Source organism: Lonchura striata, chromosome Z (assembly GCF_050655825.1).
Source record: "Lonchura striata isolate lonStrDom1 chromosome Z, ASM5065582v1, whole genome shotgun sequence".
In the NCBI taxonomy this organism is placed as follows: Eukaryota; Metazoa; Chordata; class Aves; order Passeriformes; family Estrildidae; genus Lonchura; species Lonchura striata.
The window spans coordinates 83,033,330-83,059,093 of NC_140740.1; the positions used below are offsets into that span (position 1 = coordinate 83,033,330).

The following is a 25,764-nucleotide window of genomic DNA, read 5'->3' on the forward strand; positions in this document are numbered from 1 at the left end:
GAGCGGGGCGGGGCCGCGGCGCGACCCGGGGCCGCGGGCCGGCGGCGAGCGGCGGCTGAGGTACCCTGAGGGGGCGGGGGGCCGGAGCCGAGCGGGCTGGGCTGGGCTGGGCTGGGCTGGGCTGGCCGCCCCTCACGGCCGGGGATGGTGAGGGAGATGCGAGCCCCTCTGCTGCATCCCCGACCAGGCGCCTCGCTCGCTGCCGGGCCGAGTCTGCAGCGCTTCCCCGGCTCCGTGTGTGTGTGTGTGTGTGTGCGTGTGTGTGTGTGTGTGTGTGTGTGTGTGTGTGTGTGTTGGTTAGATGTCCGGCGGGGCTGGGAGCCTGCGTTTGTGAGGATGGTGTTCCCATGTCGGTGTGTAATGTGGTTTCGGGATGGAGTAGCCCCCTACAAGGTTTTTGTCTCTTTTTGGAGTAGAGAAATGACCTTTCACCCACAGACTTCTGTTTGTGAAAGGAGCAGCCCCCACAAGGTTTTTACTCCTTTTGGAGATGGAAATGACCTTGCACCCACAGATATATCATAGTATCTAGCATGGCTTCGCTTGTTTATGGAGCAGCCTTGACGACTTTCTCTGTTTTGGACATTACCTTCCTTTCAACAAAGCCCTGCTGTGGTAAATTTAATGCACAGGCAACCTACCAGTATCTGAAGGGGAAGCCAGAGAAAAACTCTTTGTTAGGAATTGTAGTGACAAGGAGTAATGGGTTTCAACTTAAAGAAGGGAAATTTAGGCTATATAGCAGGAAGGAATTTTTTGCTGTTAGGGGCGTTGAGATGCTGGAACAAGTTGTCCAAGGAGGATGTGGATGCCCCAACCCTGGCAATGTTCAAAACCAGTTTGGATAAGATTGAGTAACCTGGTCTAGTGAGAGGTGTCCCTGTCTGTGACATGGGGATGTTGGGACTGGATGGCCTTTAAGGTTCTTTCCATTCTCTTAACATTCTGCGATTCTATAAGTTACTTGCTCAGAACTAGTTGCAAATGGTGGCTAGAAAGAAGGATGATTACATATCGGAATGGGCTGCCCAGGGAGGTGGTGGAGTCAGTGTCCCAATGGGTGTTCAAGGAAAGACTGGACATGACAACTTGGTTGACAGGGAGGTGTTCAGTCTTAGATTGGACTGGATGATCTCAGTGGTTTTTCCAGTTTAGTTGGATTCCTTAGGTGATTAAATTAATTTTTTACCTCAAAAACAAGGAGTTTGTCTGTGGCCAGAGTGCCCCTGTATCCTTGCTGTGCCCCAGCCAGAGAAGCTCTCCATCATGCTGCAAATGGGTCATCTGAGGAGTTCGAGCAACTCTTTGTCCGTAGTGTGTTGGATTTTGGATTATTTGAAGTTTGCAATGAGAGTGTGTGGCATTATGATAAGTTCTGCAGTTCCTTATCAGTTAACAATGGGCCTGACATGCAACAACATGGAGTGGCAGGCACAAGGATAAGAGTGGAGGGTTGTATAAACAGGAAGGGTCACAGATGTGGAAACTTGTCACTATTTTACCTGTTTTCTCAGACTTTTTCCATGTAATGAATTAGTAACATGGACAAAAGCTGAGTGCTCCCTTTATGCAAGCTTCTTTTGAACTGAAGAGTCTTGTAGGAGCTATGAAAATTTTCAAGTTTTTCCAGGAAAGTACTTTCTTACTGATCTCATTGTATAATCTGTATAATACTGTATAAGGTATAAATCATTGTATAATATTGTATAATACTGTATAACATTGTATAATACCGTATAAGGTATAAATCAAATCTGTCTTCATTTAAAGGTAACATTCAGTTTCAGAATGAATTTAAAGTCTTAGAAAACTGCAGAACTACCAACTTTCCGAGTTTTAATGTGTGCTTTAAGCAACAAGCTTGGTACTTTTGACAAACAATGTTTTCACAGGTACAGTGCATTGTTTAAGGTTTTCTATCATATCTTTTTCTGTGTCTCATTTCCCACTCTTTGCTTTGTCTGTTGCCACGAGGTGTAGCTTGCATTTTTTCTTGACACAAAAAAATACAGTATTGCTTTTTTGCCTTGCTATCTATTTTATATATGAGGTTGTATGTGGAGGTAGCACTTTCTACAATAAGGAATTCTTGGGCACTTTTCCTGAGAGATCTGAAGTCTCCTTATGTTTAGCTGAAGTACTACCATATTCCAGCAAACATTATTATAACGAAGTGACAATATTTTCTTTTTCTTCCTGTCCAACCAGGAAAGTCAGGTATCCAAGCTGAAGGCATTTGCAGGCTCTTTCTCATGCTCCTATATGCATATTAATTCAGTTCCACCCTCTGGTTTGTTCAGAACTCTATACCTTTCAGTATGTTTTTTCCTTATGAAGTGGTGGGAAACTTTGTTGGGAATTGTTTTACACAAGTCATACATCACCCAGGCAGATATTCAAAATAGTAATGCTAAGCAGGCATTGAATTTGTGTTTTTGCTCCAAGCCGTCCACGTGGCTTTGGGTTCAGGAGAAAAAATTATTTGAGACATTTTGTTTTCCCAGTAGAATGGTATCTTAATTTTGGATTATTTTCCCTCACAGCCTTGCACCTGTTTTTTGCAGCTGCTTTACTTTTAATTTGCAGAGCATGATTCCATCAGCAAAAGGAGAATATCTACTTTATTTTTTCTGTTGTTTTTTTTTTTTTCTCTTTAGGGAAAAATGTGCCTCAGAGACTGCTGACCTCAGACCTTGCAGAAACCTGCTTTATCAGGCAAGTGCCTCCGTTGGTCAATTTTTGTAAGATATACTCAAAAAAAATCACTTTTTGCCTTCTGAAATTTCCCTCTCCTCTCTCTTGGCAAGACTGTTCAGGCCTTTTCCATTCTCTTTTGCAAAGAGTATTCATGCACTTAACTGTAGTCAGCACAGTTCTGAAAGCAAAGGTGGTTCATGGTAAGCATATAACTGAATATTATATGGCTGAGTTTGGCTGTATTTCTTGTACCAGCTGAACTGACTTGTAAACCCAAAGTTGATGCAAATTCCTAATAATGATGCATTAACAGACTGCATGAAATTCTCGTAGGATAATCCCAAGTCAGTTTTAACAGCCTTGTCACAGAATATATCTCATCAGTTTATATATTGCTATGTTAGATTTTTTAAAATTTCTGTTAATAAATGTGCCCTTTGAATTTTCTGCTACTGATTTTTATAATATAGGGAGATACGTAGTACTAGAGATTGTGTGGTGCTTTATTCGAGTAAGACCATGCTCATAAAAATGGAAAGCTAATAAATCCTTTTTCCTCAGAAACACTTTTTCTAACACACCATCAATCATTTGTGTTATTTCTGTTCTATAATGTTATATTTTTCTACACCACTTCTTTGAAGTCCAACTTCACTAAGGAACACTAAGGAACCTGGATAAAATCTATCACCTCAGGATTAGCTTATTTAGGATTTAGGCTAGTAAACTCATAGTCTTCAACACTTCCACATTCATGATGTGTAGTTCATGCCTGCTGTTGTTAATTGTTTCTGAATGCAGTCTGGGCATATCTTTGGACTCTTAAAGAAAGAGTGAATAAATAACTGTAGGATCCAGTTTGCTGAGTCAAATCTATTCACAAAGTCTCATTATCAACCACAGAGCAGGGCCATGACCTGCTACTATACTGGAGCAGGAAGTAATTAGATAGCTTCTGATGAAACAGGTCTCAGTTTTTGCCCTACATATAAAGTTTGTCTTCGGGAATTTTTGCCTGTTTTTCTCGTAAATAAAATAGGCTAAATTTATGCCTACAGGTATTTCAACATAAGCTAATATATGTTCAGGGTGTGGATTACACAATAAGTATGCTCTGTTTTAGTATGCTTAAATTCTTAAAAGTTGGTTTATGTTATCTAAAACAAGCCAGTCTTCTTAGAAATCTTTTGAATTAAACCATTTTTTTGTTTGTTTCTCTTACACAGAAGAAAATACGAGGGGTTAAAGGCTTTTTAATCTTAAGAAAGTGTGACCTGTGGTATTTGACTAGTTGGAGGTGAATTATCTTATCCTGGAAAACACACGGCCTCTATAAATTAAGCAGATTTTTCAAAGGACAGGGGCGATGCTTTTGCTAATAAAAGGCAACTGGCAATAGGAATTGCAGGTTCTGGCTTCACGCTGGCCCACCACCACTTTAACTTGTAATTTTTTCAAGAACTGATGGTGGCTGCCAGTACTGCATCAAGAGGAAAAGACTCAAAATAAAACTAAAATAAATGAAAACCCAAAACTCCATTTTTCTCATCCAGTTCTCTCCCAGCCCATCCCATTTGGTCACATTGTAATCCAAATTACCTTTCAGATGTTGAGCAAATTGTACCACGCTCACAAAGTCAATACATTGAGGTTAATAACTTCTATCTCATATCAGTATTGCTTGTGTGTTACTTCATTGTTTACTTCTCAGAAGTCAAGAGAGCTTCTTCTTTTTCACTGTGCTTGCACATTCCTTTGGTAGTTGGTCCTAAAAATCTCTGTGGTTTTAAAAGTATATTATCATATGGCACTTCCCTGATAAACTCAGAAAAGTTCAAATACTTCAGAAAACTATGGGAAAAAATCTGACTTTGGATAGCTGTTTAACATATCATGGTAAAGACTGGATTGTTTTTAATTTCTTTATGAAAATATGAAGACATTAAAAACTCTCTTGAGTCATGGCATAGGATATTGTTGTAGCTGTGCTTTATGTTGAACATTGAAAGTCCTAATAATCTGAAAAATTAAGAAACAATACATCCACACTAGTTTATGTCTTCATTCCCTCACACTTCAGTGTGATCTGTATGAATTTCCAAGAATAAAAGCCATTGTACTTGCAGTATTGCTCATTATAGTTCTCTTTTTTTTTTTTTTTTTTTTTTTGCTTAAATCTGCATGCATTGTTCATACATAACCACATAGGGAAAAATGTAACTTTAAAAATATCCGTAGATTGTTATTTGCAATGTAAAAAAATTAGTGTTACCTTCTGTCAGTGATCACTCTGAGAAAAACTCATAATAAACAAGGTGATTTTCTGTACAGATGATTAATTACTGACAGATTTGCAAATAAAGCTGTATGACTTTACAAACAGTAAATTGCATTCCTTTCTATTGCAAAACCTTTTGTGGATAATTTACTCTGAGGTTGTTTATACTCTGTAGCCATCAAAAGCCATCGGAGATGAACTGGATCCCAGTCTACGGGATGCAATGTCAAGCTGTAACTTAGCTATTCCACATGGAATGGAGGAGTAACTCCTTGTCTTTTCCTCCTTTTCTGTGTTGTTTACTTGAAGCAAGTGCCAGTAGTCTGCAGATAAGATGAAATAAACTTGGAATTTAAGATTTGGGCTTTGGTGGTGTTGTTTTTGAAGTAGGAAAATGGCCCAGCATTTCTTTCAGTTTTTAAAATTTTGCAGTAGATATTTTTAAAATTCTGAAGAGTTCATTGTATAAATTCCAGTTTTGATGTGAGTATTATTAGATGTTGCTTAGTTATCATCCTCTCATTGGAACATAGAGTGGAATTATGCTTGCATTTAAGAAAGCCATCCTTGTGAAATGGCTAAAAAGAGAAAGTGTCTTAAGTATAACCAGAAATAATTTATCAGAATTTAATCTATTTTCAATTACTGTTATTTTTTCCCTCAAGTAATCTAATACAGATGGCACTTTACTCAGAGCTAGTGTAGACAGGAATTAATTTATTGTATTAAAGAATAGTAACAGACCGATAAGAAAAATTCAAACCTTCTTTGAAATTTTAGAAAGAAACAAGGTAACATAAGCCTACAGAAAAGAAAGAAAGAAAAACTTGGAAGTAATTTAATGTCTGAAAGCCTGTGATAGAGAACCCAGATCTGAAAATAATTATGTGAGGAAAAGATTGATGAAATGCTCTCATATTTTCATAACCAGAAAAATGTAATGGATCAATGGATGGAATTTAGTAGAGCCATACTAACTCACTCTTGAATTCCATCAAATTATTAACAGTGATTATTTTAGGAGTGATTAGGTATATGTAATAAAGTCTGGTTCTGGAAGGTTTCTGTGATACACACTTGGTCTTTATCAAGGCTGGCTGTCTCCAAAGACTGAATCTTCATTACATTATTTAAATCTATAGCTTGCTTCTTAGTTGTACCAGCTGAAAGAGCAACAATTGCTGAACACATGCACTGTGAATTGATGTTTCTTAGAAGCTATTTTTAATTATCTAGCCTATCATGCATTCAAACCACGGCAGATCACTCTTTGGCTGTTGTAGTTGCACTTGAAGAAACATGAACTGCAAGCCTCCAGTTACGGGTATTTTGTTTGAAAACATTCAAGGTCGCCTTGAAATCACAAATTTCCTTCTTCCTTCAGTCAGACATTTTTTGCTATTAGTGTATTTTAACATTTTCTTTGTAAACATTGCTTTTTCTACCATGCTGTCCAAGAGAAAGGAGGGGGAGGAGGAGGAGATTGTTGCTGTCTCTACTGAGACATGAATTCAGAGAAAGTATGTGTTGGTTCTTTTGAAGCAATACACTTTTGTTTTGTAGTACTAGTCTACACAAGTCTGATCAGCTCCCCCATGCAATGATCTTATTGAGAGAAAGTGTTGGAAGTAATAAGAAAAGTATACACAGTGCTTGTTGGCTGCCCAGAAACAGCAAGTAAATTAAAATATAAACAACATGGGGATTAAGCATTGATAGTTTATCTTCTCTAGAATTCATTAATAGAAGCAGCTGAGAGTGATACTGAGGCAGATTCCACTCCCCCTTTATGTAGTCTTTGGGGCATTGATACATAAGTGAAGACAAAGTGTCTCAGGGTGTTTATGGGGAAAGAAAGACTGCAATAGTTTTTCTTGTACACTATGCTTATGTCATAGAGGTTATTGGGAAGGTCATAATGTTTCAAAATGAAGGGCTGAAGCAGATATAAGTAACTGGCATTATGTGCAAAAAGGGAGAGAAAGTGAGGATCTGTGTATTTCATTTTCATGTTCTTATGCTAACTTTGGCACCTTAGCTTGGTACTTCAAGAAAGGTAGGTGAGCAGAAATTAAGGCAAGCAGATGCAGTGAGTGCTATTAATGGTAGGCAGAAAAGAATTTAGAGTGTTATAAGGAACATAGAGAGAAGGAAGAGCTGGAGTAGATGTCTTGAAGGCTGTTCAGGGAAACATTTAAATTGGTGTGATATTGATAATCTATGTGTTGTTTTCTAAGTGCATCAAGCAAGCAGTGACAGAGGATGTTCAGGTGTTAATATAAGAAGCGCTCGTCTTCCAAAGGTACAGTTAAATCATCTGTATGTCTCTGACATAATAGGTATTTCTGAAAAAAAAAACAAAACCAAAAACCCATGTAATATTTAATGGGATGTAGTTGTCATTGGCGTGTTGGTATAACATGCCAATGACATGACATCAGTTCTAACAGAATTGATGTGGAACAAAGGAGGAATTATACCAGTTCCCTGGCATTTACTTCTGATTTTGTTCTGAGTGGTCAATGCAGAAAAAACAGTGGGACAGAATAAAAAGTGATAATGTTACTTAAGGGGGAAAAACATAGAAATTGAAGATATCAGCATGCACAGTTATGGAAAATGGCTGTCTTAGAATGATGTAGTGTAAGAAAGAGAAGCTTCTTCAGGACAGGTTATGGAAAGAAATTAAGTATACAGGCAGGTAATGTTGAGCTAGGGAGGCATCACAGCACACCTGCCAGTCCAGAACCTCAGCACCAGGGAACCACTGTTCAGAAAAATTTCACAACGCCTTAACTTCATGGCTTTAGGTATAGGAATGTAATGGTATAATTAGCTGTGCAGAGAAATACTCTAACTCCTTGTTAGAGCCCATGTTCCTACGTAAGACCTTTCCACAAAGATCTGGTCTTTTATTCATTAGTATATATGAAACGTGTAAATATTGACCTACTTTAAACATGCCTTTCTATGAGTCACTGGTATTCCACCTTTGAAAGAAGTTACTCTTTCCAAATACTGTGACACAGTTGCTTGTTGAAAGCTGTAATTAACAAAAAATTGACTATAGTTACAGAAATAATAGTCTCAGTTCAGATTGGCACACTTAGGATAACTTAGTTTATTGTTTCACTTCATATATGCTTCATTATTCCATTTTAGTTTTCACAGTGAAAGCCCAAAAATATGACAATTAATGAAATCTCCCCTTGTTCTCCATGAGTTTGCTCTGCTCTTATGGTACTTATACCACTTACACTTCCTAACAATGCTCTTAGAATGTATCAGCTTCTCTTGTATTCCTGCTACAGACTTAAGGAAGCTTGAAAAAAGCTCCACTGCTTATGGTAGAAAAAATGTGGAGGGTGAGAGTAGCTGTCTTAGAGAAAATATTGTGCTTTTCTATTCGCAATAGACTGACATGCTGACATTTTGCCAGGGTAGTCATTACAGGTATCCACTAAAATCCTGATGACTTGTACTATATTTAAGTTGTGCAATTAATTCAGGGCTAGAGGGTGTTTGGTGTTATTTGCTAGACAGCGAGGTTTAAATTAAAAATGACACATGAGCTGTGAAGTGTAGTGAAACACTGATGAAAAGCTTGCAAGCTGGACTAGGAAACAGAGAAAAAGATACCAGTCTTACCTGCCTTCAGAAGCCAATACTAGGATTTTATGTCAGTTTCATGGAAAATACTTCAGTTGTGTATGTTCAGAGCTACAGTATGACTTTTCATGTCATTTGACAGAGTTAGCTTTACCATTCTAATTTCATAATATTCATAGCCATAGTTCATTTCACTTCCTGATTGCAACAGCAATAATTCAGCAGTGGGTTGGAAACTATTTTATTTTGCATGCCTCCAGCTGTAGGTTAGTACTGTAGGTTAATAAATGTTAGCCTTAGTCACTGATGGCTAAAAATGTGAAACAAGTATAAAATTAGTCTAACTCAGGAAGCCTGATAATACTGTTTTTCTTTCAAGTTTTCCCCATGTCTCCAGCTAAAGTTTGGTAATGCACAGAAAAAGAAAATGAAGTTTAAAATGTATTGGGTGATTCCTATGTATCCAAATGAGCATTTAACACTGAAACCAAAATGTCCTTGTTTCTTCATTCATCTAAGTGGTGGAAGTTAAGTTTCTCTGTTGGCTTAGCTTACCAAGAATGATGTGGTGTGTAATAGCTAAAATTTTTTATAATGCAGAGTCATTTAAATTTTTTTTTCAGTAGACTGTCCTTAGAATATGGCCAGCTCAGTAATGACCTATTCCTGTGCAATTTATCTTACAAAGATTTCAAAGTAAACTGACTAATTTTTTTTTTAATCTTTAAATCATAATACAGTCATTTAAGATTTGTTTAGTACTGCATAAGACTTCTACAATAAACTCAGTGTTTGGTAAAAATGGATACATTTCCTTCTTTTTGTAGCACTCTTTTCTCCCAGCAATGACTATTCTGTTCACATATTGTTTGTAACTGTGTTTAAAATGTCTGTGCACATATGTTTTAATATATGTATATGTATATATTTCTTCTTGCATTTTAGAGCTGTGATGGCCAGTCATCAAACAGAAGTTCAGAGTTTGAAGCTAGATAATGATTCAGTTATAGAAGGAGTAAGTGACCAGGTACTGGTGGCAGTTGTGCTCAGTTTCACTTTCATTGCTGCTCTGGTATATACGCTTTTAAGGTGAGAATGTGTTGAGAGGAATTATTAATTTCTTATAAAAATACTAACTTCCTTGACAATTTTGTGCATTGGTACATAAAAACTGTGATTTTGTGACAGTAAGGCAGCGGTTGTTTGATTGTTTACTATGTTTAATTAATTGCTTGACACAGCTAGAATCAAAAGTCAAGTTCAACTCCTTATCTTCAGATAATCAAACTGAGTAGTGTTCGTCATGCCTTAAGACTGAAAATGGTTAAATTCACAGTCTATATGACTGCTGTGTTGTATTTGGTTAAAAAGTACAGATTTGTCAACGACTCCAAGATTAAAATTGGATATATTCTCCAATGTATGTTCTAGCTGCAGTCTCCTTACAAGAAAACAAGCAAACAACAACCCAAATCCAAATAAATTGACTGATTTTTTTTTCCATTGAATATGCTCTAAAACAGTGTACTGCAATATGCATTCCATACAGGAAAGTGTCAAGTTCAGAATTCACTAACTGTAATGATCAAATCATCAAAGCTTATTTTTATTTCAGAGTTTTTCTTTGAATCCTAACAACCATCTTAGCCTATATGTTTGAGGAAAATGAGTCTGAGCTTCAGATTGGCTTATTTTATTTTATTTGTTATTTTATGTTATTTTATGTTATTTTATTGATATGTGTAAACTTCTGAAAACAGAACAGTTTTCAAAACCAAGGGAGCTCAGTTTTAGTGAAACAGTGGCATCATGGAACTTGAAGAGGATATGTCCACATGAAAAATATTGCTGAGGTAGAGTAACTTGAGAACAAGCTACTAAACAAGCTATAGGTGGAAAAACTTGGTTGGACTGCAAGGCAGTGCTGCTCTTCAGGACCAGGAGATCACAAAGGAATCTTAAGAAAGGCATTCACTTCACCATGCTTTTTTTTCCCCCTGAAGTTGTTTCAGTTACTCAGTTTGCTTTAATAATGCCTCTTTTTTATCTGCTCTGTTATGATTTTTCTACCCTTCATCTTGACATTTTTGGCAGTTGTGACTTGAATTTCAAGTGTTTAGTTTAAAAGTTAACACTTTATTTTTGAACTCTAGAAAGGCAAGTAAGAAATATTTTTTAAAAAATGAGTGGAACAAGAGTCAGCAGTTGACAAGAGTAGCAGGAGTTCAGTCAGAATTAAGTTCAGGGAAATGTTGCATCAATTATGAAGAGTTACTTAGGAAGGAAGATAAGGCTAATTATTGACTGCCTCTGCAGTGTAATAAGAGGTAGGTAAAAAGTTGGACTGTGAATCCTATTACATGCCTTGATGGTTTATTTTCTGCAGGGGCAAAGAAACTGAAAACACAAATCTTCCAGACTTTGGAGGTCTGCATTGTATGATTCGTGGCCAGTGGCAGGACTTGAGGAAACACATGAAGCTGAGTCAGAGGAGATTTAGGTTAAGATACCAGAAAAAAGTTTTTCACCCAGAGGATGGCTGAGAAGGCTCCCCAGGGAAGTCATAGCACTAGCCTGATGGAGCTGAAGATGTGTTTGGGCAATACTTTCCAGGCATATGTATCTTGAGGTGTCCATGTAAGGCCAGGAGTTGAACTCAATGATCCTGATGGGTCCCTTCCAACTCAGTATATTCTGTAACTGTGATTCTATGACTGACAACTGAAAGTCTTACCAGTATCCTTTTAGCTCCCTACTCTGCCTTCTGGTACCTTTTAAAATTATTTGTATTCAGCAGCCCTCTTCATCGATCTCCTTTGTATTGTTGCCATCAAAATCTGCATAGTATCCTAGAAAATCTGTACAGTGCAAAAATTTTAATTTATTTAGCACTGAGGGGGAAGTGAGGGAGAAAAAGAGTCTTTTGGTTTTCTTCTCCAGTTACCTTAGACAGTGCGCTGACGTTTCCCCCCCTCACACAGCCCCCTGAATATCAGGCTAGCCCAGAGGTCCAAGGCTGTGAGGGGAGATGGTAAAGATTTCCAAAAGAGGCTCTTAGTTCAGCTCTCTTTATTCTGTGGTGTCCAAGGGGAGAGTGGGGCAAAGGAGGACGAACAGGAAATGTCAGGGGTCTATAGAGACTTTGGAGACGGTGGGCTTCCCTGGCTCTCCACCAACCCCGTTGGGGCAGGAAGGAGGGTCCAGGGATATCTTGATCAGAGTCACAGGGTCCTGGGGAAGGGGGCATAGAGTGCCCATGAGCTCACTGTAACAGTGCACTGGTCTTTGGGTTGCTTATATAGTTAGGGTTCATTACCCCAGGTATTTTCTTTGCCTTTCATGTTTCTGCATCAACAGAACCTAAATACTTAAGTTGGGTAGGAACAGGTCACAGGTAAATATATAGGAAAGAAAGCTGGTGATGAATAGTTGCAGGAGCTGAATCAAAAGGGAAATGAGCAGCAAGGAGTAAGTGTTGGAATAGATTTTAGGGGGCAGAAGAAGAATATGGAGAGAACTGTTAAGGGATATAATTGTTGTATCTGTTTCAAGGTGAAAGAATTCAATGAAGCATCACACAGTCTTGATTCATACTTCTGGCAGAGTAACTTACAAGCCATATTTAACATATGTAACCAGTTGCAGATGTATCCTTCAGGCACTATATGATAGTTCTGTGAAGCCTGTATGCTTTTCAGTTATAAATTTTGATAAAATTAAGCCAGATTTTTTCCATCATCTTTTCAAATAGTGAGTAGGTTGTCACATTACAAATGAGATTGTGAAAATTCAGTGTATTCAGCAAATTAAAGGAAGTCTGATCCTTTAATTCCCTACAAGGGATTTATCCTAGATGACTGAACTGTTCCATGTTTAGGGGTCTACAGGTTTAGATTTTTCAATCTAATTTTTCTATCCATCATATGGTTTGATTATAAGATCAAGTCATTATTTTCAGCAGAAGTGAGATCTTAGTCCTTGAAATTTAACAGTGTCCATCACTGCACAGTGATGCACCAGTCCCCTTAAGTACTGTCCCTCTCTTTTCTTGTGTGAGACTGCACACTGCATGAGCAGGCAGTGATCTTCCTTCCAATAATAAGAGTTTGGCGGGGCCCTCTGTGGTACAAAATACAATCTTTCCACATCATAGGACCTTTTTCCTCAAGTTTTGGCTTCCTAGCAGTCGGAAATTAGGAAATAAAAGGCCTTTGCATCTAACTTTATTTCTTTCTGGCTTGTGTTTGATAATGCTGCTAATGACATGGCACAATATTTTTTTTAATTTATTTCAGTTATCCTCTTACGCTAATTGAATGACAGAAGTGTTGCATTTGATATGTCTTGAGCTCTGCCTGTCCCTTCCTGAACATTGCATGGTTTTCAGCTACATCACCATCTTATGCATAAGTGACAGTACATGCTGTACCTCTGCAGCTCTGCAAATGCTCTCATGATTTCAGCCTAGTATGTGATACCAGGGTAAGGTCATATAAATGAACACTTCCAGTAGCAAATTTGCTACTGCTAATTTAGTTGTTTATGGAGAAATCAGAATAAACAGTCTTACAATTCACACATTCCACTTGTGTATGAATCAAATTGGATTTCAATATATATCAAGTGTTCTGGCAAACTGAATATGTGAAATATGTTCATTTTGTAGCATCTAAACAGAAAAATACTTCTATACATATAACATGTATGACAGACAACATCCACCAAATCTGATTGATGGAGACCAAAGGTGCGTAAGAAGAATATAGACTTTCTATCATATAACTTTCATATGTCACCCACGTTAGTATTAAATATATTTTCTTTTTACAGATAGCCATGTAAATACTAGCATGAAAAATATGTGACTTGTGTATTTCTCATTGAAAAAAGAATGAAACAGACCAAATGTTAAACATTTAGCAATGCAATAAACATTTGAGCAATAACGCAACATTATGATTGCCTACATTAACTGAAGGAAATTATTGCGGAAGCTTCAAGAGCCATTGAAGAAATTATATAATGTAACTGCAACCAGAAAATGTCATGAAAGCTCAACCAGTCCAGCCCTCATCTCTGACAGAGGATCACCTTACCTCAATATCCCTGCAAGCATTGCAACCTGTTTTTTGATTTAACTTTTAGTCAGGGATGGATCAAAATAGCCTGAGGTAATCGTCTCTGATTTTTTACATTATATAATTAGAAATGTGTTTCCACAAGCCTTAGATAACTGTGGGAAATAATTGCTCATATTTATAGAATGAACAACTTATCCTATCCCCTTTTCACTCCATGAACAGTGTTCTATATAAACTGACATTTCTTGAAGTCTTTCGCTAATGTATAAAAAATGTGGGCAGTAGTTCTTATTATCTTCTGAACTTTCTCCAACTTCTTTATATGTTTCTATGCATTTAGCCCAAAATGGAGAACAGAATCCAGCTGAGACCTCAAGAGTGCTGAGCAGACTGTATCATCATTGAAATCCATGTGAATTAATAAAGCATAAAAATTCACATTTTTTACTGTTGACTCATATTTGTTGTAACTCATCACCTCTGATTGTTGTCAGCACATTTTTAATTTCAATTCTGTCCCACTGTGTTTTTGAATTTGTACTACATCCATCCTTCTTCCTTCAGTGTGGCCCTTCCCAATGATTCCTCATGGCATATCTAACCTGTATTTCTTTTTTTTTAAAGAGAGTGATTTAAAAAGAGTGGTTTCTTTTTATATCCAGTCTGCTGATAGTTACATAAATTCAATATTCTAAATGTAAATTTGTCTACCCTTTCTTATGCAAGTGTCATGTAGCAGATAAAATTGAAGTAATTAGGAGGTTTCACCTCTATGACTTAGGCAGTGAGTGAAAAACTAGTAATTTATGAGTAGACCAACAAATAAGAAACTAGCAATGGAGAAAAAATGAAAAATATTTCTGTATGTTTAATTTAAAAACTTTCAAGTAACTTCATTTTTTTTATTCAAGGTTCAAGGCTTAATTTTTTCTCAGATTAAAATCCAGTTTTAACATGATTTAATGATTGGTTGTGGAGTCCCTGAAAAATCTTGCTGCTGTACAGCTTTAAGTGTCCAAAGTAACTTTAGGAACCAGAATAAATTCCTGCTTCCTTAATTATTTGTGTACTTCCTTTAAAATCCTTTATAGCAGGAAATACTAATGTTTTATCCTTTGTTCAAGTTTCATATTTGTTTCAGTGAGTTATTTTTCAGCATTGGATCACAGGGCTTTTTATTGCTTGTATTTCCTTTCACAGAAATGAACATCAGAACATACATCCAGAAAATCAAGAGCTAGTGCGAGCTCTTCGTCAGCAGCTTCAAACTGACCAGGTGCTGTAGCAAGTGTTGGCAACATTCAGCTCTCTGATGTGGGGTGCTGCAGGCCTCTCTGAGGTTCTGGAAGAAGATGATATTGAAAGTTATGGGAGCTTACTTACTGTACAGAGGCATTCTTGAAACCCATCAAGTTATGGGATAATGTAGCCTTTTTAAATGGATGCATTAAGTAATTAAAGCTAAATTTTGGCTGGTTCTTTTTTCAAGTAAGTTTTTGCCACAAGGTGGAGTATGTTAGATTATGCTACGTGCTTCCTGGAATGTTCCTGGGAACTTTAGGGTAAAAGAAAGGAAATCTGGAGTACAGTTTGCTGAGACAGGACAGGGGTAGATGTTTAGACTGATAAGCAGTGTGTAGTAACAATGGCACAGCAGCAAGAACCAGTGAGAGACAGAGAGGAACTTTTTAGCAAAGCCTTTAATCACAGGACAGAGAGTGGTGGTTTTAAACTGAAAGAAGCTAGCTTGAGATGGGATGTAAGGAAGAAATTCTTTTCTGTGAGGGTGGCGAGGCACTGGAACAGGCTGCCCAGAGAAGTTGTGGATGCGTCATCCCTGGAAATGTTCAAGGCAGGGTTGAATGGGGCTCTGAGCAGCCTAATCTAGTGGAAAGCATCCCTACCTATAGTAGGACAGTTGGAACTTAGTGAACTTTAAAGGCCCCTCCAGTTCAGACCATTCAATGATTCTATGACTGCATCCAGTTTGAACAGGTAGAGTCTAGGCCATACTTTTGGAGAATATTGAAAACAGTCTTTCATTATGATACTTCTTGAAATAATGACAGTGCATATTTATGTGGAAGACAAATATGGCAAAATGGGGAGAAAAGCTGTTTGATGACAGTGACATGCACAAGCTGTGTTTGGGCTTGGAAACACTAAAGGCTGTAACTGGTAAGCAGCACAGTTCAATTACCTGGCTCTGGACAGAACTGCTCAGGATAATGAAGTAATAACAATATAGAAAGAACAATATAGATCTAAGTAATGAACAATATAGATCTAAGTTTGTTATTCATGTTCCAGTGTGTCTAACCTGACTCAGTGTGAAGAACCAAGGAAGTTCTTTCTTCGTAGTCTTTAATTGGTTTGAAACATACAACTTATTTAACAGATGAAGGGAAAATAATGGTCCTGTCACAAGAACTTGCTTATTGAATCAATGCATTTAAGTATGGGGTTTTTTACATTTAAATATATTTCTCAGTTCACGTAGTTCTGCGTTTGACAGTTTGACTTATAGTGAGTGAATACCAATTTATTATTATGATTTAGAATTCAGTAGGCTTATATAAAATAGTATCTCCATCACTTTGTCTTTTCTTGCTGTTCCAACAGGATGCTTCTGCTGGTGATCGGCATCGCTTCTATACAGATATGTCGTGTCCAGTCTGTTTGCAACAGGCCACATTTCCTATAGAAACCAACTGTGGCCATCTCTTCTGTGGTAAGCAAGAAAAGCTCCTAGTCCCAGAGTTAGAACCAGAACACAAATACAAACTTTTGGCAGTAGCTCAGGTGTCCTAGTTCAAAGCTTTGTTTGCTTTTAACTGTCATTGCATCTGCAAAATAAATAATTTTATATAAATAGTAGAGAAAACACATTTATGAATAAAAAGTCACTTTAAGAGTGTGCTGCACTGTTTTGTATGCTACTAGGAATGAAAATGTTTAATTTTAAAATGTCAAAGAGTATAATTTGTTTCCAGTTTAGTAATAAAGTGAAGAGGTTGAAGAACATTTGGGAATGCACCATTTAAAAAAATGTTTTATTAAGAATAAAATACTATTTAACTCACAGAACATTTTTTCTTGGAAGTTCTGCAGTATTATGAGTAAGTGCACTTGATTAAAGTGCTTGGTTTTGTTTTTTTTGAAGCTCTGTTTATATACGGACAGCCTATGTAAGATTTTGCTTCCTGTCCTTCAGGTTCCCAGTAGAATTCTTTCACTACATTCATCTAGATTTTTGAAGTATATAGTGTATACCATGCCCAGTGGTTTAAATGGAAAATCAAGCAAGTTTGGAGAACAGATAAAATACTTACATTTTTATATTTGTCTCCGTCTATCAAAACTGATGATGATAAAGCCAAGTTTTTAGTAGAGATTTTACATCTCCTGACATTTTAGTGACTTCTAGTTTTTGAACTGGTAGAAATTTTAGCATTTGCTTCTTCATTTAAAGATTAAAAATTCATTGTGTTTTCAGTTTTAATGCCTTAAAATTACTGATTCAGTTGAACCTATTCAGGATTTTTCTCATTAATAATATTGAATTTGAAGACATTAGTTCTTGATGAATCTTCAGCCAATGCTGTACACAAATTACATCAGAAACTGTAGATTCAACCTAACTGCTTATATGCTCTTTCTGTTGTTTCCCTTGCCACGTAATGTATTATTTCAGGTGATGCATTTTTCATCTCAGGAGTTTAAATGTGTGTACCTTGCCTTCACCAGGTTCCTGCATTATTGCCTACTGGAGGTATGGCTCGTGGCTGGGTGCCATCCGCTGTCCGATCTGCAGACAGACGGTAATACTTTAAATCATCATGGACCTGTCAATTTGGCTGCCTAGGATAGCCTGCCACAAGGCACTTACATGTGAGCTGCAATAGTGAGGCTGGCAGATAAATAAGTCTGAGAAACTGAAAAAATACAGAGGGTTATGTGAGCCAGGAAGGGTGGACATTCAGTTTTTCCAAACATCTTGCTTTGACAAATGGTTCCAGATTGTTCCTGCCACTCAAACATAAGTGAACTGTGCTGATAACTCAGATATTTTTCTGTAAAGAGTATGTGAAAATAGAAAATTGTGAGATTTTAACTATGATCCTTCCATGCTTTCTGTTCAGGATGTTATTAAATTCTTTTACCAGAATTTGTGTCTGAAAGGCTTGGCTCTTGTGATGGATGGCCAGTATCAGCACACTACTGGTTCCTGAGAAATACCTTCTCCCTTCCCTCTGTCCCTACCAAAAGACCTGTTCATGTCAATTTCTTATTTTGGTCCTATTTTTAACTTGTATGTATCATTAATTTAATCTTTGTAGAGCAAGCATTAACTTACTTCCTACGCAACTTACTTACATTGTCAGTTTGAAACATGTTCCTGCAACTCATTAAGGCTTAGGATCTCTGAGTCTGATAATGTATGTTTTAACAAAAGTACATCTTTATTTTAACAGTGCACAAACTACAGAGCTAGTAACTTCTAATGAATTGTGTAACTTATGCTCTTGCTCCTCCATAATATCCTACTTTGATTGTGTGTATCAGCAGGACAAATGACTGTAAGAAGACGGTTGAAGGAAAGAAAAATAAATATGGCTGGAAGAAGAATAAGTAGGTTTAGAGTGTAGCCAGTGAAGAAAAAGACACAAATAATAGGTGGGGAAGGTGGAAAAGGGGAAAATAGGCGATTTTTAAAATTGTCTTTCCTTATATATATTTTCATTTACATTCCTCTGAGTTACAGGAATATTAGGTGGCACTGTTTGCATGGTTATGCATTCTTTCTAACCCTAGTTTATAAATGGGGAAGGGAAAGATGTATACATGAACATGAGTCATACAACAGGTCTGTGGCAGGACCAGAAGTTGAATGCAGTTCTGCACATGCTCTCGTTTCTGAATGTGACTGCCACACAGATTTGTATTTAGTCACCAGGTACAGAGGAATCTTCCGAAGACTGTAATAATTTGAAGTGCTATGCCTTCCCTGCTTCCCATGATAATCTGCATTTTATACCTGTACATTGCTTCCAAATAGAAGTCTTAAGTTTTCAGCAACTCCTGTGCAGAAAGATAACATACATAAGGCCATATTCACATATATCTTATTTCTCTAGGTTTGCATGAAAGTTAACCCAAGAACAGAGCAAAATTCTCTGTCTGTACAAAACAGTTGAAGGTTAATATCTTTTTCTTAATTCATCTTGGTATGAAGATCCATATGCAAAACCATGAGTTTTGCTGCGTGCTTGTTGTCATGGAAGGCAATCCTAAAATATGGAAAAACAAAGGCCTCGTTGATTGCTTTATTTGATTTTAAATTTAGAAAAGAAAATTAGATTAATTTTGTAAATGAACTTTGTTCTCCAAATCATCTGTCCCACTTATGAAACATAAAGCATTTCAGTATTAAGAAGCCTCTCTTAAAATGAAGGTTATTTTATGCTTTTTTGAACAATCTCTTTAAAAATTAATATTCTGTAAGGAGCTGTATGCAATTAATTAGTTAAAATTTAATAGCAGTATCCATTCTAGTAATTTTCAGTTTATTTTCCTATTAACTATTCAACTAAACCAAAGTTTTTTCTATACAGTTAGCTAAAGATGACTGTTTTACAGTTGCATGTATAACAAAAATCTCCATGCTGTGCCTAGGTGACACTATTCTTACCACTCTTTGGTGAAGATCAGCAGGGTGCAGCCCAAGTGTTTCAAGATGTTAATGATTACAATCGAAGATTTTCAGGACAGCCCAGATCGGTACGTTTTGGGTAAATTTGGAAGTCAGTGGTGTTAGGAAATTTCGAGAGCAATTTTTTTGTAGTTTTGGTTTTTCCTCCTCCTTTTTTTTTTTTTTTTTTTTTTTTTTTTTTTTTCCCTGGGATATGGATTTTCTCTTCCTGATTCTTAGGGCCTAGGCAACTTTTCTTTAGGAAATTCATGTTGAAATGGTTGGATCAAAGCCAAAATTATTTATTTGTCATTTATGACAATATATGGAAACTTAGGGGTTTTTTTGTGAGTGTGAATCTAATAAGTCTTGAGTTTTCTCAAGTGGTCATGTGTAAGTTGTTTTTTAGATATGAGTCATTATTTTGAAAGGATCAATAATTAGTCAGTAAAAGTACTTAATGAAATAAATTACCTGCAAGGAAGAATATTCACTTAATTGGTCCTTTTACACTGATTAGAAGAATGTGAAATTCTACTCTGTGTCTTTCTCTTCAGACAGCTGTACACTGTCTTGATTTTTTAGCTTTTCCCCTGGGTTATATTACAGTCTTTATTCTCACCTCTGAGTGAAGAAAAAAAGGTTTTTTTCCTGTAAATAGCTAAGAGGGGTGGTCAAAGCTCTACAAATGTTAGAAAGTCAGACTTGTGACCCCATCTCCTATGTGTGTGTCCTGTTTTGCAAGCTGAAATTCACACACATGCATGCTAGTAACCTCCCTGCTTGTCTTCATTTGTAATGGGATTTGGATATAGCAAGAAAAATGTACAGTACAAAGAGACAGAGGGAGGAGTATTTTTCTAAACCACAAAATGTATGGGTTTTGTCCAGAAGAGGTTGAAACTACCTTTCAGGCTCCATTAGACCTCTCTGCGAGCTGTGTCTAGTCCCCAGTAACCTGTCTGAGGGCATGCCAGAAATCTACACTAAAGCCCTAATTGGACTAGATAAATTGTCCTTGATTTATATGCAGTGTTACCACATACAAAATTTCTGTCTCAAAAACTTTTTCAGCTATGGGAATAAGTCATTTTAAGGGAGTTTAACAGCCCTATGTAGAAACTGTGTACCACAGAAGGGAACCAGTATAAAAAAAGTTTTAAAGTTCACCCCTCCCTAATCATCACAACAAAATCCTGAATATTTTCTGTTGAGCAGTCTCTTGCTAAGCTGGCAGAATTGTAGTGGCAAAATGGAAAGGATCCAGGAATGGACTCATTTAGAGGTTCTTTAGTTTACTTTGAAGCTTCATCCATCCTGTAGAAACTTCTGTGAATCACTGGTTATACAACAGGAGGGGGTTATTATGTTTCTGAAAAACTGTAACCTATTCTACTTTACCTATTAGGTTTTTTTTCTTGCAGTCCTGGCTTGTCTTGAATTCTGATCAATATTTCACTCCAGTTAACCTGTTCGCTGTTTCTTATTTTCCCAGTCATTTGTTTTCCTCTAGTATTCATTGCTTTTCCTTCTAATAGATGCCAGTATATTTTCTAGTGATGTTATTACATGTATGCTTTTCATTGTAGAATAACACAGTTTAACTGTTTCTTGAAAACAGTTAAAATATGTAGAAAATATATTTTAATTACTTTCTACCCAGTAAAACTAAACTCATTAACTCTTCCCAGATTTAGTTTTCATTCCTAAAAACAGAATCTAAGATTTAATGTAGTAGCAGAAACTTAAGTTTAGCATGGGTGAGTTGTTAAAGCAAAATACTAACTTATAGATTCTTTCTTTATAGATTATGGAAAGAATTATGGATCTCCCCACTTTACTGCGACATGCTTTCAGGGAGATGTTTTCTGTAGGGGGCCTCTTCTGGATGTTTCGCATCAGAATATTCCTCTGCTTGATTGGAGCCTTGTTGTACCTAGCTTCACCTCTGGATTTTCTTCCTGAAGCTCTGTTTGGAATTCTGGGGTTCTTGGATGATTTCTTTGTCATTTTTCTGCTGCTGATATATATCTCTATCATGTACAGAGAAGTGGTAACACAGCGTCTAAATAGATGAAATGGACAAGTGACCTAAAAGCAGAGTCAGTTGTGGAATGTTTTAAAAAGAAAACTATAACGTAAGTATGATATAGCAAGGTGCCTGTGTATGATTTCAGTAGTAACAATTTCTTAGCTGGTTTTGTTATAAAACATAAAGGGTTAGTGTATGGTGATGCTTAACTGGAATCTTTAATTCGTGCATTACATATGCTTCATAAGAATGAGGTTAGTTTTATAATGTTATAATAAACCACCTTCATCTACTTCCACCTGATGAACAACTGTGTGTAATGAAAGCAGGAAACACTTTCTTTGGTGTGTTGTGGTTTGTGAAAAAGGAGTTCTAGCAAAGTACTTCAAACAATAAGCCCTTTGCATAATCTAGATGTGTAAGAAAATTCAGAAATTCTTAACAGTAAATTATCATGACTAAATTGTTTGATGTCTCCCTGTTGTGGGCTAGAGTTTTTTGAAATAAAAATTGCTTTGTTTGTCTCTGTGGAAGAAGAAACCCATGGACCACATTACAATTACCACTCTGCAGTTTGCTGTTGTCCACATGCTTCAGAAAAATAAGGATAATACCTTGGTATTGCTTGAACTGCACTTTGTACCATGCAATTGTATTGCATGCAATTTGTACAATTTTATTTTTATATTTGGGAATATGTACACAGTATCTGCTCTACATTGAGAAACCAGTATTATGCATGTCACACTTGTTAGTGCTCTATTTTTTTAAGTGAGAGCATGGTTTTTCTCTTCCGACTATTTTATTTGGTATGTATGTATCTTAGAAGCAGAGGTTTTGTGCTGCTTTGGGTCAATACAGTATGTCTGAAATGCAACTTTGCATTTCTGTATATGCATTAAAACATTCAGCCAATTGGAGAGGACACTCAAATTCCAAGTAGTGGTTGAAAAAAAGAAGTCAGAACTGGATGTTTACAGTACATGTACATGTATGTGTACAGTGTAGATGTTTACCCAAATGTACATTCTGCAATATATGTGAACTAAACAACATAGATATTGGGGTGATCTTCAGTTGGATTTCTCTTGTTTGGTTGGTTGCTTGATTTGGATGTCAATAGAAAACGTTCTGAATTACCTTGAAAAATATAGTCTCTGATAAAGGACCATAAAAAATCTTGAAAATGTTTTCAAAAATACCAGGGTATTAATTATCCTTAAAGCTGATTTTTTTTTTCATGTTGAATTTGAGCATAGGCTATCATAGCTATACAAGTAATTTGAAAATGCTCTCATTTTGTACAATGATTGTGCCTATAAAGGTCCGGGATATGAGAGATCATTGTACTTTTTAGGTAGAGGAATGATAATTGCAATTTAACTTCCTGAGTACTTGAAAGACAGTGAATTAATAGGTGATTCTTTGTGTGTTTACATATATAGGTGAGACTTAAAATGAAAGGGACCTTTTCACTGCTTCTGTGTTTTCCCATTGCAGGTGTCTTTCCATAGCTTCTAGCACTTAGGTATATGCAGGAAGATAATACAGCTGAAACCTCAGGCGTCAGTCATTGAGGCATTCAGTGTCAGTGTTCAAAATGGCATTCATTTAAAACTAAATTCACCGATTCTTCATTTGAAAGTTTAGCTTTGGAAATCCAAGGACATTTTACAAATTAACTGGAAAGCTACAGTTTTCTTTGTTGCTGTTTGTTAGAGATGGAAAAGAAGAGAAAAGGGAAGTGAAGCAAAGTTTGGAGGAAAAGAGTGAGAGAGAAAATTACATTTTTGGAAGCAAATGCTAGCTAATTTTTCTTGAGCATCTTGGTTGAGCTTTTCACCTTGTGTTGGCATTGCTAATGTATGGTGATGTTTTAGTGGCTACCTCAGTTAAAACTCTTTAAGGTGTTATTGAGTAAGGGTGAGATATTCATAAGCTGTTAGATGCATTTAAAAAGCAAGATAGTAGTTTAGGATATTATGTAAGACAGGATTTCACAGTTTTGCTGTAAGTATTGTTTTTGGTTTTGGGGTTATCTTTCTCAAGAAATCTAGCTGAAAACAAACCCCAAAAATTCTTTTTTGATTGAGTAAATTTAACACCCTGTTTTCTCCTGGAGTTTAATTTGTAGGTCTGCTTAAAGAAGAGTGTGAACTGCTCTTGTAGAGAAATTGGAATTTGTTCATGGAATTTGTTGATCTGGTACTTCATCCATACTTTTACCCTATGATTATAATTTTCTCACGACTCTAAATCCAGAGTGGAATATAGATGTACATGAATCTGCTTACTGATTGGTTTTCTTTGAATTTCCCAATTCCATGTGTTACTGTGAAGTTCATGTGGAAATTCCCTATCCCTTCTAAGGGGATCTTGAATATCTGAAATCATACACAAACCACATCTGAAAGATTATATGAAGTTTCCCATGTTCTTTTTCTTCAGTACATTTCTGATAGCCAGAAGGGTTTCACTCAGAGGCTTCTGCTTACTTTTGAGTATTGAGTAACCTGTAATCTTAAATTCAGCACATTAAATGCTTGACAGAATTAGAACTGTTCTTTTCATCAATATGCGTGCTTGCTTGTGGATATTCTTTTTCGGTCCTGCAAGCCAATGATAAACAGTATTATGACTTGTTCAGGCCTTTTTGTGTAATGCAAAGATGCATCTGTCCTGCAATGTCTGGCCACTGTTCCTTTCCACAAATCAGGAATAGCTGTAAGTTAGCTATCTTGGGTACTTAACTTGAGCTTAACATAAACTCTAGAATTCCCAAGAAGCTGGAGATTAAAACATGAGCATGTAGTATTCCTGAACTGTGTGCTGCCAAGTTGTTTTGTCAGCAATGTGAAAGGTAAGGGTTCGGGCTGAACACTGGCTTCAGAATGTGTGCAGAGTGACTGCAAACATCGCTGTGGTTTTATCTCCAAAGATGGGGCAGGCGTGTCACTAAGGGGGGAAAATTTAAAAACTGAAAGCTATAGCGGGAAGATGTACAAGGATAAAACAGAGTTCTTAAAAGATCACATGGGCACCAAAAGCTATGTGAAATATTTGATTGTTCTAGCAATATTAACAAAGAGAAAAACAGAAATTATACTTAATAGCTCTTATAAAATAACTTGTAGCATCTTGAGGCCTAATGATCATCGCTGTATAGAGCGATCCATTTCTGTGCTATTTGTGTGCCACACCACTGATGTCTGTGAGGACCAGGCACAACAGTGTGGTTTGGGGATACAATTTTGCCGTAAGTTTCATAAAACTGTAGCAGTATGTTACACTAGATTTTTAAGACAAAAGAATTTAAACTACTTATTGTTACTTTTAATGATAATAAATTGCTGTTAAAGAGATTCTCTTGAATTATTTTATTTTATTGACTATCTGGATGCAATATTGTTTTATTTTCCCTTTTTCCACTTTCATGTATTAAAGTTGTAAGTGTGGCGTCCAACCCTTGAAGGGGAGGGAGTACTCAAGATTTGTAGGTGCCCATGGTCAAAAGGAATGACAAGAGTCAGAGGGTCTACAAAAACTCACAAAGTTCTATTAGTGAATTACATACTTGGCATGGAAATTGGTCTAAGTTTGGACCTTATCTCCTCTATGAACACATGGCAGTGGGTTTTGAACAGAGGGGTAAGGTGAAAGGGGAGAAAGAAAGAAAGACAGAAATTAATTAAAGAGGGGAAAGAGAAGAAAGGAGAGAGGGAAAGAGAGATCACCAGTCCTAGCTCCAGCATGGATCCTGCTGGGGTGTCCTGGGCATGTCCATGCATGTGGGCTTGGTTGGAATACCTTTTATAAATAAATCTCCACATCTTGTTGGTAAGTTTTTCCCTTTCTGTGCAAATTAGTGATCCTGTGCAGTCCATTCCTCTAGACTCTTCTGGAAATGGGTCGGAAGGCTTTGGGGGTTTTTGGTGGTCTCAATCCCCTCTTACAGCCCATGCCCACTTCTCAGCCTCATCCCTGCACTTGTGCTGTGTTCTGCTCATCTCCAGGAACCAGAACAAGGATGTTTGTCCCAGGAAAGTGCTGCCCTACCTCCTGATGGCCTCTTCTCCAGCCACATCCGTTCTTCCTCAGTGTATTATTACCAAAAATTCTTGGCTGTTATCACCAACAATCCATGGCTGGCTCCATCTGGCTATCGGTGTTTGACACATACACATTAGCCCTCTTGTCTCCTAGGATTCTACAGGCAGTAACTTTTCTGCAGTTGTGATTTATTTTTGTTGTGGTGTCCATATTTAGAGATAACTCAGTGCTTTTCATCTCTATGACTGCCATAATAAAGATTACAAAATTTCTAAGACCTTAGTCCCAAATGCATATTGTACATCAGATGTCCTTCACTAGAAGT

The 25,764-nt window shown here is 36.9% G+C and overlaps 1 protein-coding gene across 5 annotated transcripts; it reads left to right on the top strand.

Moving 5' to 3' along the window:
* Window positions 1–9: 9 nt before the first annotated feature.
* On the top strand, window positions 10–24,751 carry RNF170 (ring finger protein 170). Of its 5 annotated transcripts, none has more exons than XM_085566499.1 (9): window positions 10–60; window positions 2,658–2,715; window positions 9,530–9,673; window positions 13,251–13,331; window positions 14,866–14,941; window positions 16,288–16,396; window positions 17,413–17,486; window positions 19,342–19,446; window positions 21,165–24,751. In XM_085566499.1, the coding sequence occupies exons 4-9, from the start codon at window positions 13,285–13,287 to the stop codon at window positions 21,432–21,434; spliced, it is 681 nt and encodes a 226-aa protein (XP_085422625.1). In that variant the 5' UTR covers window positions 10–60; window positions 2,658–2,715; window positions 9,530–9,673; window positions 13,251–13,284; the 3' UTR covers window positions 21,435–24,751. The 5 variants fall into 5 exon arrangements, with proteins under 5 accessions (XP_085422625.1, XP_085422629.1, XP_021403657.1 ...); XM_085566503.1 differs by lacking the exon at window positions 13,251–13,331 and adding an exon at window positions 13,563–13,755; XM_021547982.3 differs by lacking the exon at window positions 13,251–13,331.
* Window positions 24,752–25,764: the final 1,013 nt, after the last annotated feature.